Here is a 12,356-nt window from a genome sequence, read left to right as displayed (position 1 = left end):
TCACTCTGCCTCTATAAAAGACACTTAATTACCTTAACGTGTGTGGAAATTATGTTATGTTATCAGCTCCTCTTGTATCAAGAATTGAATTTCATCTGAGAGCTTGCTATAGTGCCAGGTATTTGATTTGTAGTGCACTGAGGTTTTTCAACGTGCTTTATTTGTAACGATAAGGATAATGCTACGCTTTACAAAAAATTATCAAAACTTTGTAGCTTGCGCTGGATTTTTTTCTTCAAATTCACAGGACAATAAGGGAATACTGCTTCAAGACGATTAGTTTCTATCAAATTTCGGTGAGAATGGCTGAGTACTTTTAAAGATGTTGCCTGCCAAAATCTCATTGCAATTCTTTTGAAGACACCGCGTAAAAAAAACCAGTTATACAATGAGTTCACTTCTTCATCCACGCTTTATCATATATTTAGAGAACATTCAATTTATTTGCAGTCGCCAGCTTAAAGGTTTATCAAATATGGATCATATAACACAATCCTTTAGATATTCCATCTCTTCCATTGGCCTCTCTGCGTGGTCACAGCACCTAGGTAATGGAAAACTAACATATTTAGGTTATTGATGTAGCGCCGAAAAAAAGATTAAGAACACACATGTTCCATTTTAAAAGGATAAACGTCACATATCTGTTTCTTATAACACAGACATCAGTGTATACACGTAGGACTTTTGTTGCACGCGGTTGTCACTCATTTCCACGTTGTAATAAAAAAAAACGCAGCGGTTGTGCCCCGTCATATCTAAACGAGCCTTTTTATTGGCGACTTTGGATAATAGGGACTTTTCGATTTGCGTGGACGTGGACGTGTGACTTCCTCTTAAGGCACTGGAAGTGCCTTAAAAGGACGCACACGTTGCAGTCCACGTTCTCGGCGTGCAAATCGAAAAGTCCCTAATAATGGTCGAAGACTCACCTCTCCGCTGATGATGATACCTGGGAAGTCGGTATGGAAGACCCAGTTTGGTATGATAGCCGTCTGACCGGCTTGAATCATCTCCTCTGCTGTACACGTGATGGAGGGGTCCTCCTGGGTGAGGAACTGACGATTGATATACCCTATACCTCGAAGAATCCAGGCGTACCTCTCACCAGTCATTCCCAGTCTGTAAGCCTAGGATTAGGATTAAGATGAAGTAAAGGAGTAAGATTATAGATGGACAATTTTCGACCTAAGATGATTATTGGTTCGACAAATGAGAAGAATACTTCTACTAAAATTATCGATTATATAGCTCTAATAACAAAATGACCATAGCGCTCACAAAATCACAGAATATATATTAGAGAAAAAACAACAACATAAAACTCATAAAACAGGTCAATCATATCATATTAGTGTGGGTAGTAAGGCTTTTTAAGGGATCTGTTGAAAGCGGCAAGACAAGTTAAAGGGAAAGTTGAGTTCTGTTGCAGAGGGCGCTACACAAAATAATTTTATGTCAAATTCATCTCTCTTTGATCAAAATCGGTTCGGAGACGGCTGAAATATCCATAAATATAACGATTTCTAATACTTGTGTACCACCACAAATATTAGATAATTTGAACCAGCCGTTGAAAGCCGTTGAAAAAAACAAAATAGCGCTTTTTACGTTGTATTTCAGCCAATGCCGATGTTGGCTTTTTTGTTGGCTTTTCGTGTTGGTTATATTACGCACAATCAGCAGGACTATGTATTGTTATTATTAATTAATTAATTAATTAACGGTCACTGTATTTTGAAAGTGGAGCTGAATTGGTATAATCGTATGGCTAAATTTCACATATTTTGGGGTCTAAAATGACCTTCTTAGCAATTTTAGGTCCTAAAACGGCACTAGAAATGTCATAGATAAGAATAAGAGCAATAAACATACACTTTGAAGGCATTTGCGATCTGAAAACAGATCTCAACTATCCCTTTAATTCTTTGATGGAAAAAATGGAATATTGTTTCAAATTTGAATTAATTTGTACTTGAAATCAAGCCTCTTTATAGTTGCAATAAATGGATGAATAAATACAAATGAATAAATAAATAAAACAAATAGTAAAGACAGTTATTGCGTTGCATACTGATATACTAGTAATAATGGAGACGTTGACAAGTAATGCTAGCAGGGGTCAATGAAGAGAAAATAAAGAAAAAAAAATAATACTCTCAACGTATGGTGTTTCAATGGAGAAAATCTCAAATCTCAAATCTCCATTTCGAATTCTAAACGCCTTCAATTCATTCGCTTTGATTTGAATAAAATCTGCCTTGCCCAAGGCCATTACAGCACACATATTTACTCAGTAAGGCCAACAAATATGTTATGAGGCATACATAAAAAGCATTTGTCAAGTGTTTTTTTTTTAAAGGAAATCTTTATTCGAAATCGATGATTAAGCGATCTCGGAGTTAATGTGTGTACACTAAAGGTCACGTGCAACACGTCCGTTGAGCAATGCACTTTTGCTTCATATCCTTCTGAAAAAGCGTTTTGGATATCAATTTCGGTTACACACCAAACTGAAAAACCGAAATAATTATATGTAGAGGTGTTGCGGTCCAGTGAAAAAGTCTCCATACTGTGGTTAACGATTTCTGTTACACATCAAACTGAAGAATAGACATATAAAATTATGTAGAGGTGTTGTGTTCTAGTAGTTGATTCTAGTCTCCGGACCATGAACCGCAAGGAGTGGGGTTCGGATCACTGCCAGTAGCACTAAATGTCCTTTGGCAAGACGTTAATCTACATTTGCCTCACTCCACCCAAGTGAGGTAGATGGGTATCTGATAGGATTATTCCTGGAAATGGAATGTTCGCTGATAACGGCTATCGGGGCTATAGCCATGGTAATAATTTTCAAATCCCTTCGGAAGCACAGAGGGATCATTTTTATAATACGATATACAAGAACGGAATATAATTATCATCATATTATGGCCGTTGATGATATCATTCACTACTTCCTATTTTAAGGGCAAAAATATTGAAATATCAAAAGCTTGCTTTTTTAGTTTAAAGGATTTTTTTCTCAAAAAGGATTTAGTTCCAGGGGATCATTCTGTTTATATCTGACTGTCACGTAGGTCAAACTCAAGGGAATTTCCATCTTTATTATAATGGAACAAGAGAGCATTACGTACAAATCTTTTGATTTTCCGCACATAATTTTCTTTATTTTATAGAAAAATTGTTCATAGTGAGCTATAATTATTTTACAAGCTAAAAGAGAAAAAATTATATATTTTTCTCTTCACATTCCATTTCACCGTCATATTCCTCCCTCTTTCTTTATCCCCACCATCTTTTTATGCCATTCGATTTGAGGTCGGGCATGTGCGACCGTACCCCTATTCTTAGGCCAATTTTATTATAGCTTTGATGATGATGATAATGATAACAATTATGATAATAATGATAATATAGTAGAGTATTTATGATGCGCCAACTCCACTTGAATGTGCTCAAAGCGTAACAGAAAAGTAAGAACATGAAAAATACAAACACCAAAGTGAGACAAGTTCCAAAATACAAGTAGATCTACTGAAAAACATTTTTGAAAATGTGAGTTTGAGAGTATTTTTGATCACAATCTGCACTTGAAATATTACGCATTTCTTGTGACAACTGATTTCATAAGTGAGATCAAGCTGGCTCAAACGACCAATGCCGCCAAATTGCCAAGGTTTTTAGGAACAACAAGCAAGAAGTATTACAATAATAATAGATGGACACACACAGGAATTAAAACTGAATAATAAGGTATTTGCAAAAACTGCCATACGATCACATTTGTAGTTGCTCAACGTTAAAAGCGTGTGCGTGTGTTCAGGGATGTGGGTGAAGCAATGGGAGGTTTGTACATTCCCAAATTACTATCTGCTTTAATAAGAGCCTTGTTTCTTCTTATTTCTTACCTCACAGAAGATTTTTCTGGCTTCCGGTTCCCAGAAAAGTCCAATAATGATTCGGGCATCTTTTCCCTGATTTGACAGAGTAGAAGAGAAAAAGTATTTTGTTATCAAACATTTATGACAGTGAACGTAAAAATAATGTTCATAATTTCAAGGTTCGTTATTCCGAAGGTTCTTCATTAACAAGGTTTAAAATCTCGAAGGTTCGTATTTCCAAGAAGAAAAAAGGAACGTGTTCGCTTTCGAAAGTACGAACCTTCTGAATAATCGACATTTGGAATAACGTAACAAAGGTTTGAAAAAATATGAACTCAACAACACTTTTAGAATTATGAACCCTCTTGTATGAAAAATTTGTGTTACGGAATTACGAACCTTCGGAATTACGAAACTCCGGAAAAACGAGTGCCTCCAATATAATAATTACATATACAAGCGTAAGGTAATACTCGTACCCATCAAAACAAATGACGCTTCTGGTACTTGAATCAGGAAGCGCTCTAGCCAATCAAAGGATCATTCGCCTTTGTCGAGAGAGGCGAATGAAGCGTATTGTCGTGCCACTTGATGTTAGTGCCCGGGTGTAAAATGAGTATATCCGCGGCACGTTTATTCCTTTTCCAATTTTATAGACATGCAGTTATATTATAATGAGCTCAGAAAAAAGTGCAAAAAGTGTCATTTTTATTCAAGACGGTAAAAGATGAAATCATAGTCTCTCTCTCTCTCCCCATCTCTCTCTCTCTCTCTCTCTCTCTGTCTCTCTATCTTTCTCTCTCGCTCTCTCTCTCTCTCTCTCCCTCCTTTGTTTACTATGATTCCTCTCGCGCCGGTTTCTTTATTTTACCCCACAGACTTGCTATAATAATAATATTTTCAACTAGCACTGTCTATTTTATACAAGGGAGTCCAACTCCCTGGTTATACTAGGGTGGCTTTTTTTGTGTAGATCCTTACATTTGCGAATGGTTTCCGTTTTGGTACAGTAAATTGTAGAATCTCGAAAGCATTTCTATTAACTGTGTAAAGATAACACATTGCCTCGTCAATATGCATACTTGTTTCGTAACCGTTATGTACGTTGTATAATAGCTTAAGGTGGAATTGAGTGAACTGACCTGTAGTGATTCAAATCATACAATAAAACAGTGAAAGACAAACGCCTCGAAACGTACTCTGGAAATAATTCACGTAATCAATTATTTAATGACTATGGAAATAATCTAGATGAGGCTTCTCCATTTCGATGGAAAACATCTGCCGTTATCTGTCGTGATATAAAGAGTACACTGTTTTGTTTTGATTTTACGTAGGGCATGCAGGGAGCGAAGACGCCAAAGAATTTAACAAGATGAGCCTGACAAATTTAGTTGCCATCGTTGTGATACCGTAAATCAGTGTGCCTAAAATATCTGAAAGTACATTCTGCCCCAAGCAAGACCACAATGATCATAGTCAATATCACTCGAAGCACATGTCGTCTTCAAGCTAAAAAGACATTATACATCCTAAGAGGTATTCCACCTTGAAGAAATTGTTTAATATTTAATGCCTATCAAAATTCAACCATGAACTTAAAGGAAGCCTCACCCCAAGAAATACCTTTAGTTATTCTGAGATTTTGTTTTTGTATTCTTGCCCATCAATCAACAATATTCTCCATCGAAGTGTATGAGAGAGGAATAAAGCAAGAATAATGTACAGGTTCTCAGAATGAAATGGGTGTCGCTATTTTCTTGTGTATAAAAATGTATGGATGCTTCCTTCCCAGATGTGTGTGGTGATGAAGCATGTCATTCACCTGCTATTATCCTTTCTACCACAATCACCAGAACGCGAATTGCATTTATACGTTGGTGCTCTTCGAGGGTGAATGTTCGCCTTTAATGACATAAATTTGTCAACTGCTATATTTTATTATTTTAAAATAAATGAGTTACAATTGTTCCCCTGTTATACATTTGTCATCAATTATAGTTTTTAACCTTCTTATATTTTCCCTCATTGAGAAGTAAAGTTTTTTTTTAATCGAATTATAAAGTTTCTCTAACTAAAGATTGGTGCATGAAACATGTACAACTCCGCCTGGTACGTCATAATTTCAAGAAAATGGCTGCGCCCATGTCATGTTAAAAAGGCATTACATCATGTCAAGGCTATCTTGATTTGTATATCTCTCGTACACTTTCGTAAGGAATATTGTACGTCAAATGGATGGAGTACATCTCATTTTTTAGAATACCCCGCTTAATCTCTGGGGAGAGGTTCCTTCAATACCGGCTTGTATATTCTTCTCTCTGTTTTATAATTTCACGTCGCACAGACGAATCACAACATTGTAAAGGAGCATATGAAAGAAACCGATATTGCACTCGTAATGAATAGTATAAATTGTCGTCTCAATGTCAGACGCTATATTTAAAAAAAAATGGTTTGATTCTTGAAGTGAATAGTTTATATTGCTTGCCGTCTGTAGGATAACCATTACATACAATAAACTGGTTTGCCGTTTGTCAAATCATTGGCGGAACCCTACATTTCTATTCACGTAATGTAATATGTAATATATTATACAACTTATTTTCCAATGAAAATATCATTCCTCAGTTTCATAATAAAGGTGATTTATCTTATATAACGCTTACAATTATCATACAGGTCGACGTGAATAGATGCAAATACATTAAAATAGCATAAACCACCGAGATGAAATTATATTCATAACATATCTTGAGAAATATAATTAGCGCCTCATGTGAAGGGAAATTATGTGCCTTGCCTTGGAAATCGGGAATATGTTACAATAATCCATTGGATTTAATAATTGCGCTAAGAAAATTTAGGAGCAACGGTCATTTTTCAAAAAAATAAAGTTAATGTTATAATAATGATGTGCATATAAAATTTATTTTAACATATAAACCAAATATCTAAAGGAAATGCTCATAAATCTTGAAAGAAATCACCTAACAAAATAATGTGTAATGATTTTTTTAAAGAGAAGAACAAAATGATTTTTCCCGACTCCCTCTAATTGTGACAAAACCTGATGATTTATGTAATTTGTCTAAAAATAAAATATCATGTTGAAAACGGTACATTTTCCTTCGCATCGGAACCGTCCCTTACTCTGCCACCTCATCACAAAACTGATATAGTGTGACAAAGTCTAGAACACTTCAAATCATGACTAAAAACTCAACCAGTTCAGCAAATGTGAAATAACTGACTACATCGAAGGAACCTGCATGTCGAATGTTTTTAAGCAGAAATATGGCGCCATATAAACGTTTTGAAACGCCATTCTCACAAAGGAAAGCCTTAACATTGGTTGATGAGCACGTGAAACGCGAACATGACTACCTCAGAAGTGATAAAAGCGAGTCAGTCATTTAAAGCAGAAAGTCTAACAAAATTGTATTTTTTCAGAACCAAATCGAAGAGATGTTATTATGCCATACATCATGCGCGCTTAATCCATTTATATCACTAGGAGTACACCTTCCTCTGCGGTATTATTAGGTTTTAAGCTGATGGTGTCAGAAATAACCACATCAGTTGGACTGTTAAGTCTGAAGGTCTGATAAATTATGTTTATGCGCCGCGCTATGTGAATATACTGGCTATATTATATGAAAAAAAAACACGAATTGCATTTCATTAGAGTCTGGACTTCCCCTCACAGCCCCCGATCTCCCCCTGTCTCTCCCCTTCTTTCTATCTACGGTATCTTAATCTCGCTATCTCTCTCTCTCTCTCTCTCTCTTTCTTTCTCTGTCATTCAGTGTCTTTCTCTCTCTCTCTCTCTCTCTCTCTATATATATATATGTATACACACACGCCCACACACACGCACACACGCATATGGGTACAACGTGCCAAATGGGGATATTTTATCTTTAACTATGAAATTGGGGATATTAGAATTGGAGTTTTTTTTTTTATAAAGATTCCGTTTCTTTCATGTATGTTAAACGTCAGATAATCAAAAAATAGCAAGAATTTAGCCTACTGTTTTTATGTGACAGTTAACTAGGCGCTGTTTATTTTTCAGAATTTTAAAATTTGAATAATCATTTGACCATGTGTGTTTTGCGTGACTGCTAAAGCATGTGTATGCTACTATGCTTATCAACTAGGGGACCTACACCCTTAGGTCATAAATGACAGTAATGAGGATTAATGCCCCACAAAAGGGCACTAATATAGCACATCGACACGGTTTTGATCCTGGGGCCTCACAGTTACGAGGCTATTGCTTTGTCACTGAACCATGACTGTACGCAGCGGGGGCTAGGGTAGGGGACAGTTTCCATAAATAATAATAAAAACGTAAAATGCAATAAATTTTCAATAATTTATTGCATTTTACCCCGGTTCCCAACATAAAAAAAATCTTATGTGTGCCCATGCCTCGAGCCATAATGCATGGCCGTCCAGAGTTTTTTTTTAATGTTGGGGACCGGGGTAAAATGAAATAAATTATTGAAAATTTATTGCATTTTCTATTTTTTTTTTATTTATGGAAACTGCCCCCTACCCTAGCCCCCGCTGCGTACAGTCATGGTTCAGTTTTTGTTTGATCTTATTTCAGAATTGTTCAACATAAATCGTAATATGCAAACTAGGTGCATAGATATATTATCAACAAAAGTAAAACAAAATATGTGAGCTATCATGATATAAATCATTTAAACAATGAAAACTTTCTAAAACACACAGTTTACAACTCAGTATCAGCAATTAATACCTTTATGTGCAATGGACCCAAATTTTGGAATCCGCTTGAACCTACTCTGAAAAATGCTACTACATTGTATTTATTTAGACTTCACTTGCAAAAGCTTCTTTTAAAACAATATCAAGTGAGTTAATGTTGGAAATGCTATTTGTATATATCTTTGATGGCGATATTCACATAATATAATAATATTAATACCTCACATTTATAATGCGCCTAATACTTTGTTTCTAGGCGCAGTACATATTACAACCCCGGTCATTTATCACCTGGGTGGAGAGTGGCAAATGTAGATCAATGTCTTGCCAAGTCCAGTGACATATCCACTCGGCCACGACACCTCTACAAAAAAAGGAGTTCGCCCAATGTGGGGCTCGAACCCACGACCCTGGGATTAAGAGTCCCATGCTCTACCGACTGAGCTAACCGGGCTGTGATATATGTAGTCTGTTTAACTCGAAATGCTTTTCATAGAAGTAAGAATTTGTAATTCTCTCTCTTTCCCTTCTTTATCATCCTCATCTCGCTCCCTTCCTCATTCTTTCCTTCTCTCTCTCTCTCTCTTCTGTTATTATTTCACTTTCTTGTACATATTTTAGTAATTTACTGAAGGGGACCTTTATTATTACAAGCTTAGCTTCTCCTATGGGTCCCCACACTCTCCCTTCAGCTTGAACCAAAGAAGAACATTTTTTTCCTGCTCTTTCATCATTTGATACAGGCTATTGTGTAATAGTTATTCAGATGTTATAATCTCTGACAATTATATATTTTTTTTTAATACACCAGTTTACAGTTGTATCAGTGCGCATGAGCAGACAGTTGACCTCGGGTCATTGGCCCCGGAACAGGGCCAAATTGGCCCTGTTCCGGGGCCAATGACCTCTGACCTCTGGTATTTATGCGTAAATTAAGATTGCGCCCATGCAAATGATGATATGCGCGCACAACGCAGCGCGCAGGCAGTGATATCATCATAATTTGCATGGGCGCAATCTTAATTTACGCATAAATACATGACCTCTAGGTCATTGGCCTTGTTTAAAATGGCGCACACAACTGTAAACTGGTGTATTGTGTGATGTTTTGCACTTATTGTGTTAACAATATTGTTTGAGATTTGTGGAAATAAATAAATAAACATGAAACTAAACTTGAAAGAAACTGATTATAACAGCTACGTGCAAGAAATCATTTTTTTAAAGGTATAACATGAAATGCGTCAAGTTTAAATGTGTATATTAGGTAAGCGTATGTCTTTTGTGAAACGTTGTCTTTATGTTCTTATCATGTATGTGCGTGGGCAAGTGTGTGTGTGTGTGTATGTGGGTGTCTGCGAGTGCTTGCCTTTGGAACCCTCATTTAATTATGATTTATATGCTGACAATAATTTACGCTTCATGGCAGCCTTGAAGAATATATCATAGTACGTGGAGTTTGGAGACTAATCCATACGTCAGAGCCATGTTGTCGGATAGATTTATGCGCAATTAGCAATTTTGCATATGAAAGTTCTGAGAGTTTAGCGGCGGATAAGGATGTGTTATGTTGTTTATAACAAAAAGGTTGTGGAACGCCGGAGGAAGTAGTTTCTTGGAGTATGTGTACGTTTAACGACATGGAGAGTCGCTAACACAGTCTTGTAGATAGGCAAATGACGCCTCATGTGCAACGGGTGAATGACGTCTTGCCTCACGTCAGGTTCATGCACTCTATACAGTACATGTTGCACACAAGGAGCCATTGCGGCTGCGTCATCATCTACGCTAATAAAGTCTGTGAACGCAAAAAGCGGACACGCCGATTAAAAGCGTTGTTTGCACTCTTCAGTTTGCGACCAATTTGTGTACATTACTCTTCTGGCGCGTAAAGGGCCGCGCCAATCATTGACACAAACCTACGTCAGGCAAATTACGTCCCGTGTGCAGCGAACATATACATTTTAATTTTTAATTCATAATTGAATGATTATTATTATCATTATTTTTGCAAGTATCAAGATATAATAATGATTAATAATTGAATGACTACCCTTCAATCATAGTATACTTTAATAACTAGTTTAGAGGTCTGCGTCTTTAAAGCTGCGGTGATTATTAAAGACATAATGGCCAAGTTGGTGAGCCTATTTTACAGCGCCAACTTAATAGAAATAGAAATATAGCCATCTTTAATATTTGTCCTTGCAAAATCACAGAACATAATTTATAATAAAAACACATTTTCCATTATTTTTTATCTAATATTTCTTAGGATTGAAGAAAATAGTAAGAATGAGAACTAGGGTAACGTATATTGGCTGTCCTTCTAATGAGCATGGGAGATCCTTTCCAACCTTTCGGGGAAATATAAGCGACGGATCATGGATTACGAAGGGGAGACCCAGGATTTTTCAATCCTAGGAGCTTAAAGGATCAAGAATTGACAATGATTGATAAGACGTTATGAGAGGAGAGAATAATACGGACTTGTGTGCTCACACGGTGGCTAATATTGGTGTTCGCATTCGAGTTTAAAAAATACAATTTTCAGGTTTCATAAATAAAAGTTAACAAAATTATACATAACATTGACCCGTGCATAATTCTTTCAAACATTATCGCCCATACGAATTTCAGCTATATCTGGCTTTAAAAGTTGAAGTACATGTACATCGAGTTCCCATTCAGGGCAGCAAACTGAATTACACTAGCGGGGGAAAAACAACATCGTAGACCACAAAATACTTGTCAATACTCTAGCAAGTCTGGGTATCCAGGACAAGCTCTCGAATGGTTTGAATCTCATCTTTCATGCCATTCACAGTCTTTACTTTCGAATGGTTTCACATCCTCCCCCAGGCCTGTTGGCTGTCGAGTACCTCAAGGCTCTGTGGGCGGGCCCACCTTATTTTCAATTTATCTACCTGGTCTCAGAAATGTTCTTCAACATCTCTCTGTTCACTATCATTTATATGCAGATGACATACAAATTTGTATTTCTTTTCCGCCGCTTCAAATCTTAGCTTCCCAAACCTTGCGCAATTTAGAAAACTGCATCGCTGATTTTGACGCCTTGATGAAGTCACATTCTTTGCTTTTAAACTACAGTAAATGCGAGTTCATTCTTTTCGGCTCAAAATCTCAGTTGAACAAACTACCTATAGACTTACTTTATATTTCCGGTAACATCATTCCTTTATCAAATTCATGTTGCAATCTTGACGTCATGCTTGATTCTCAAATATCTATGTCTAAACAAATCACCAGCATTTCCAGATCAGTTCGCTATCAATTACACAATATTGGCTTCATACGGAAATATTTGACTCGTTCGGCAACAGAAAAATTCGTTCACTCACCAATTTCTTCACGTTTGGATTTCAGCACAGTTACAAAAACTACAAAACGCAGCTGCACACATCATTTTTCTGTCAAGCAAACGTAGTCACATTACACCTATCTTACAAAATCTCCATTGGTTGTAAATCAACGTATAATCTACAAATCCTTCTTTTAGTTCATCACGTTATGAACAGAACAGCTCCTGAATACAACCAGTCTTTAGTTCACCTCTACCAACCCACACGTACCCTCCGAGCCTCCAACTCTGGTAGTTTACACATGTCGCTTTGAAAGAAATCTTGGGGAACGGCTTTTGCTCATGCCGGACCAACCCTGTAGAATTCACTTCCACAGGAGCTGAAGAAATTCCACAGGAGCTGAAGA

At 36.7% G+C, this 12,356-nt stretch overlaps 1 protein-coding gene and 1 non-coding gene across 2 annotated transcripts in view; both read right to left on the bottom strand.

The window, feature by feature from the left end:
* Positions 1-12,356, bottom strand: part of LOC575641 (gamma-aminobutyric acid type B receptor subunit 1-like) — a 53,910-nt gene that overhangs the window by 14,274 nt on the left and 27,280 nt on the right. The window contains exons 5-6 of the mRNA XM_030995779.1: positions 3,912-3,977; positions 933-1,130 (exon numbers count right to left, since the gene is read on the bottom strand). Coding sequence (XP_030851639.1) covers positions 933-1,130; positions 3,912-3,977 — 264 coding nt within the window. The remainder of the gene's footprint in view (positions 1-932; positions 1,131-3,911; positions 3,978-12,356) is intronic.
* On the bottom strand, positions 9,009-9,081 carry TRNAK-CUU. Its single transcript has one exon. It is a non-coding gene; the product is annotated as a tRNA-Lys (tRNA).

This window comes from Strongylocentrotus purpuratus, unplaced genomic scaffold (assembly GCF_000002235.5).
Source record: "Strongylocentrotus purpuratus isolate Spur 01 unplaced genomic scaffold, Spur_5.0 spur5_scaffold_3, whole genome shotgun sequence".
NCBI classification, from domain to species: domain Eukaryota; kingdom Metazoa; phylum Echinodermata; class Echinoidea; order Camarodonta; family Strongylocentrotidae; genus Strongylocentrotus; species Strongylocentrotus purpuratus.
This window is presented reverse-complemented; position numbering and strand designations above follow the sequence as displayed.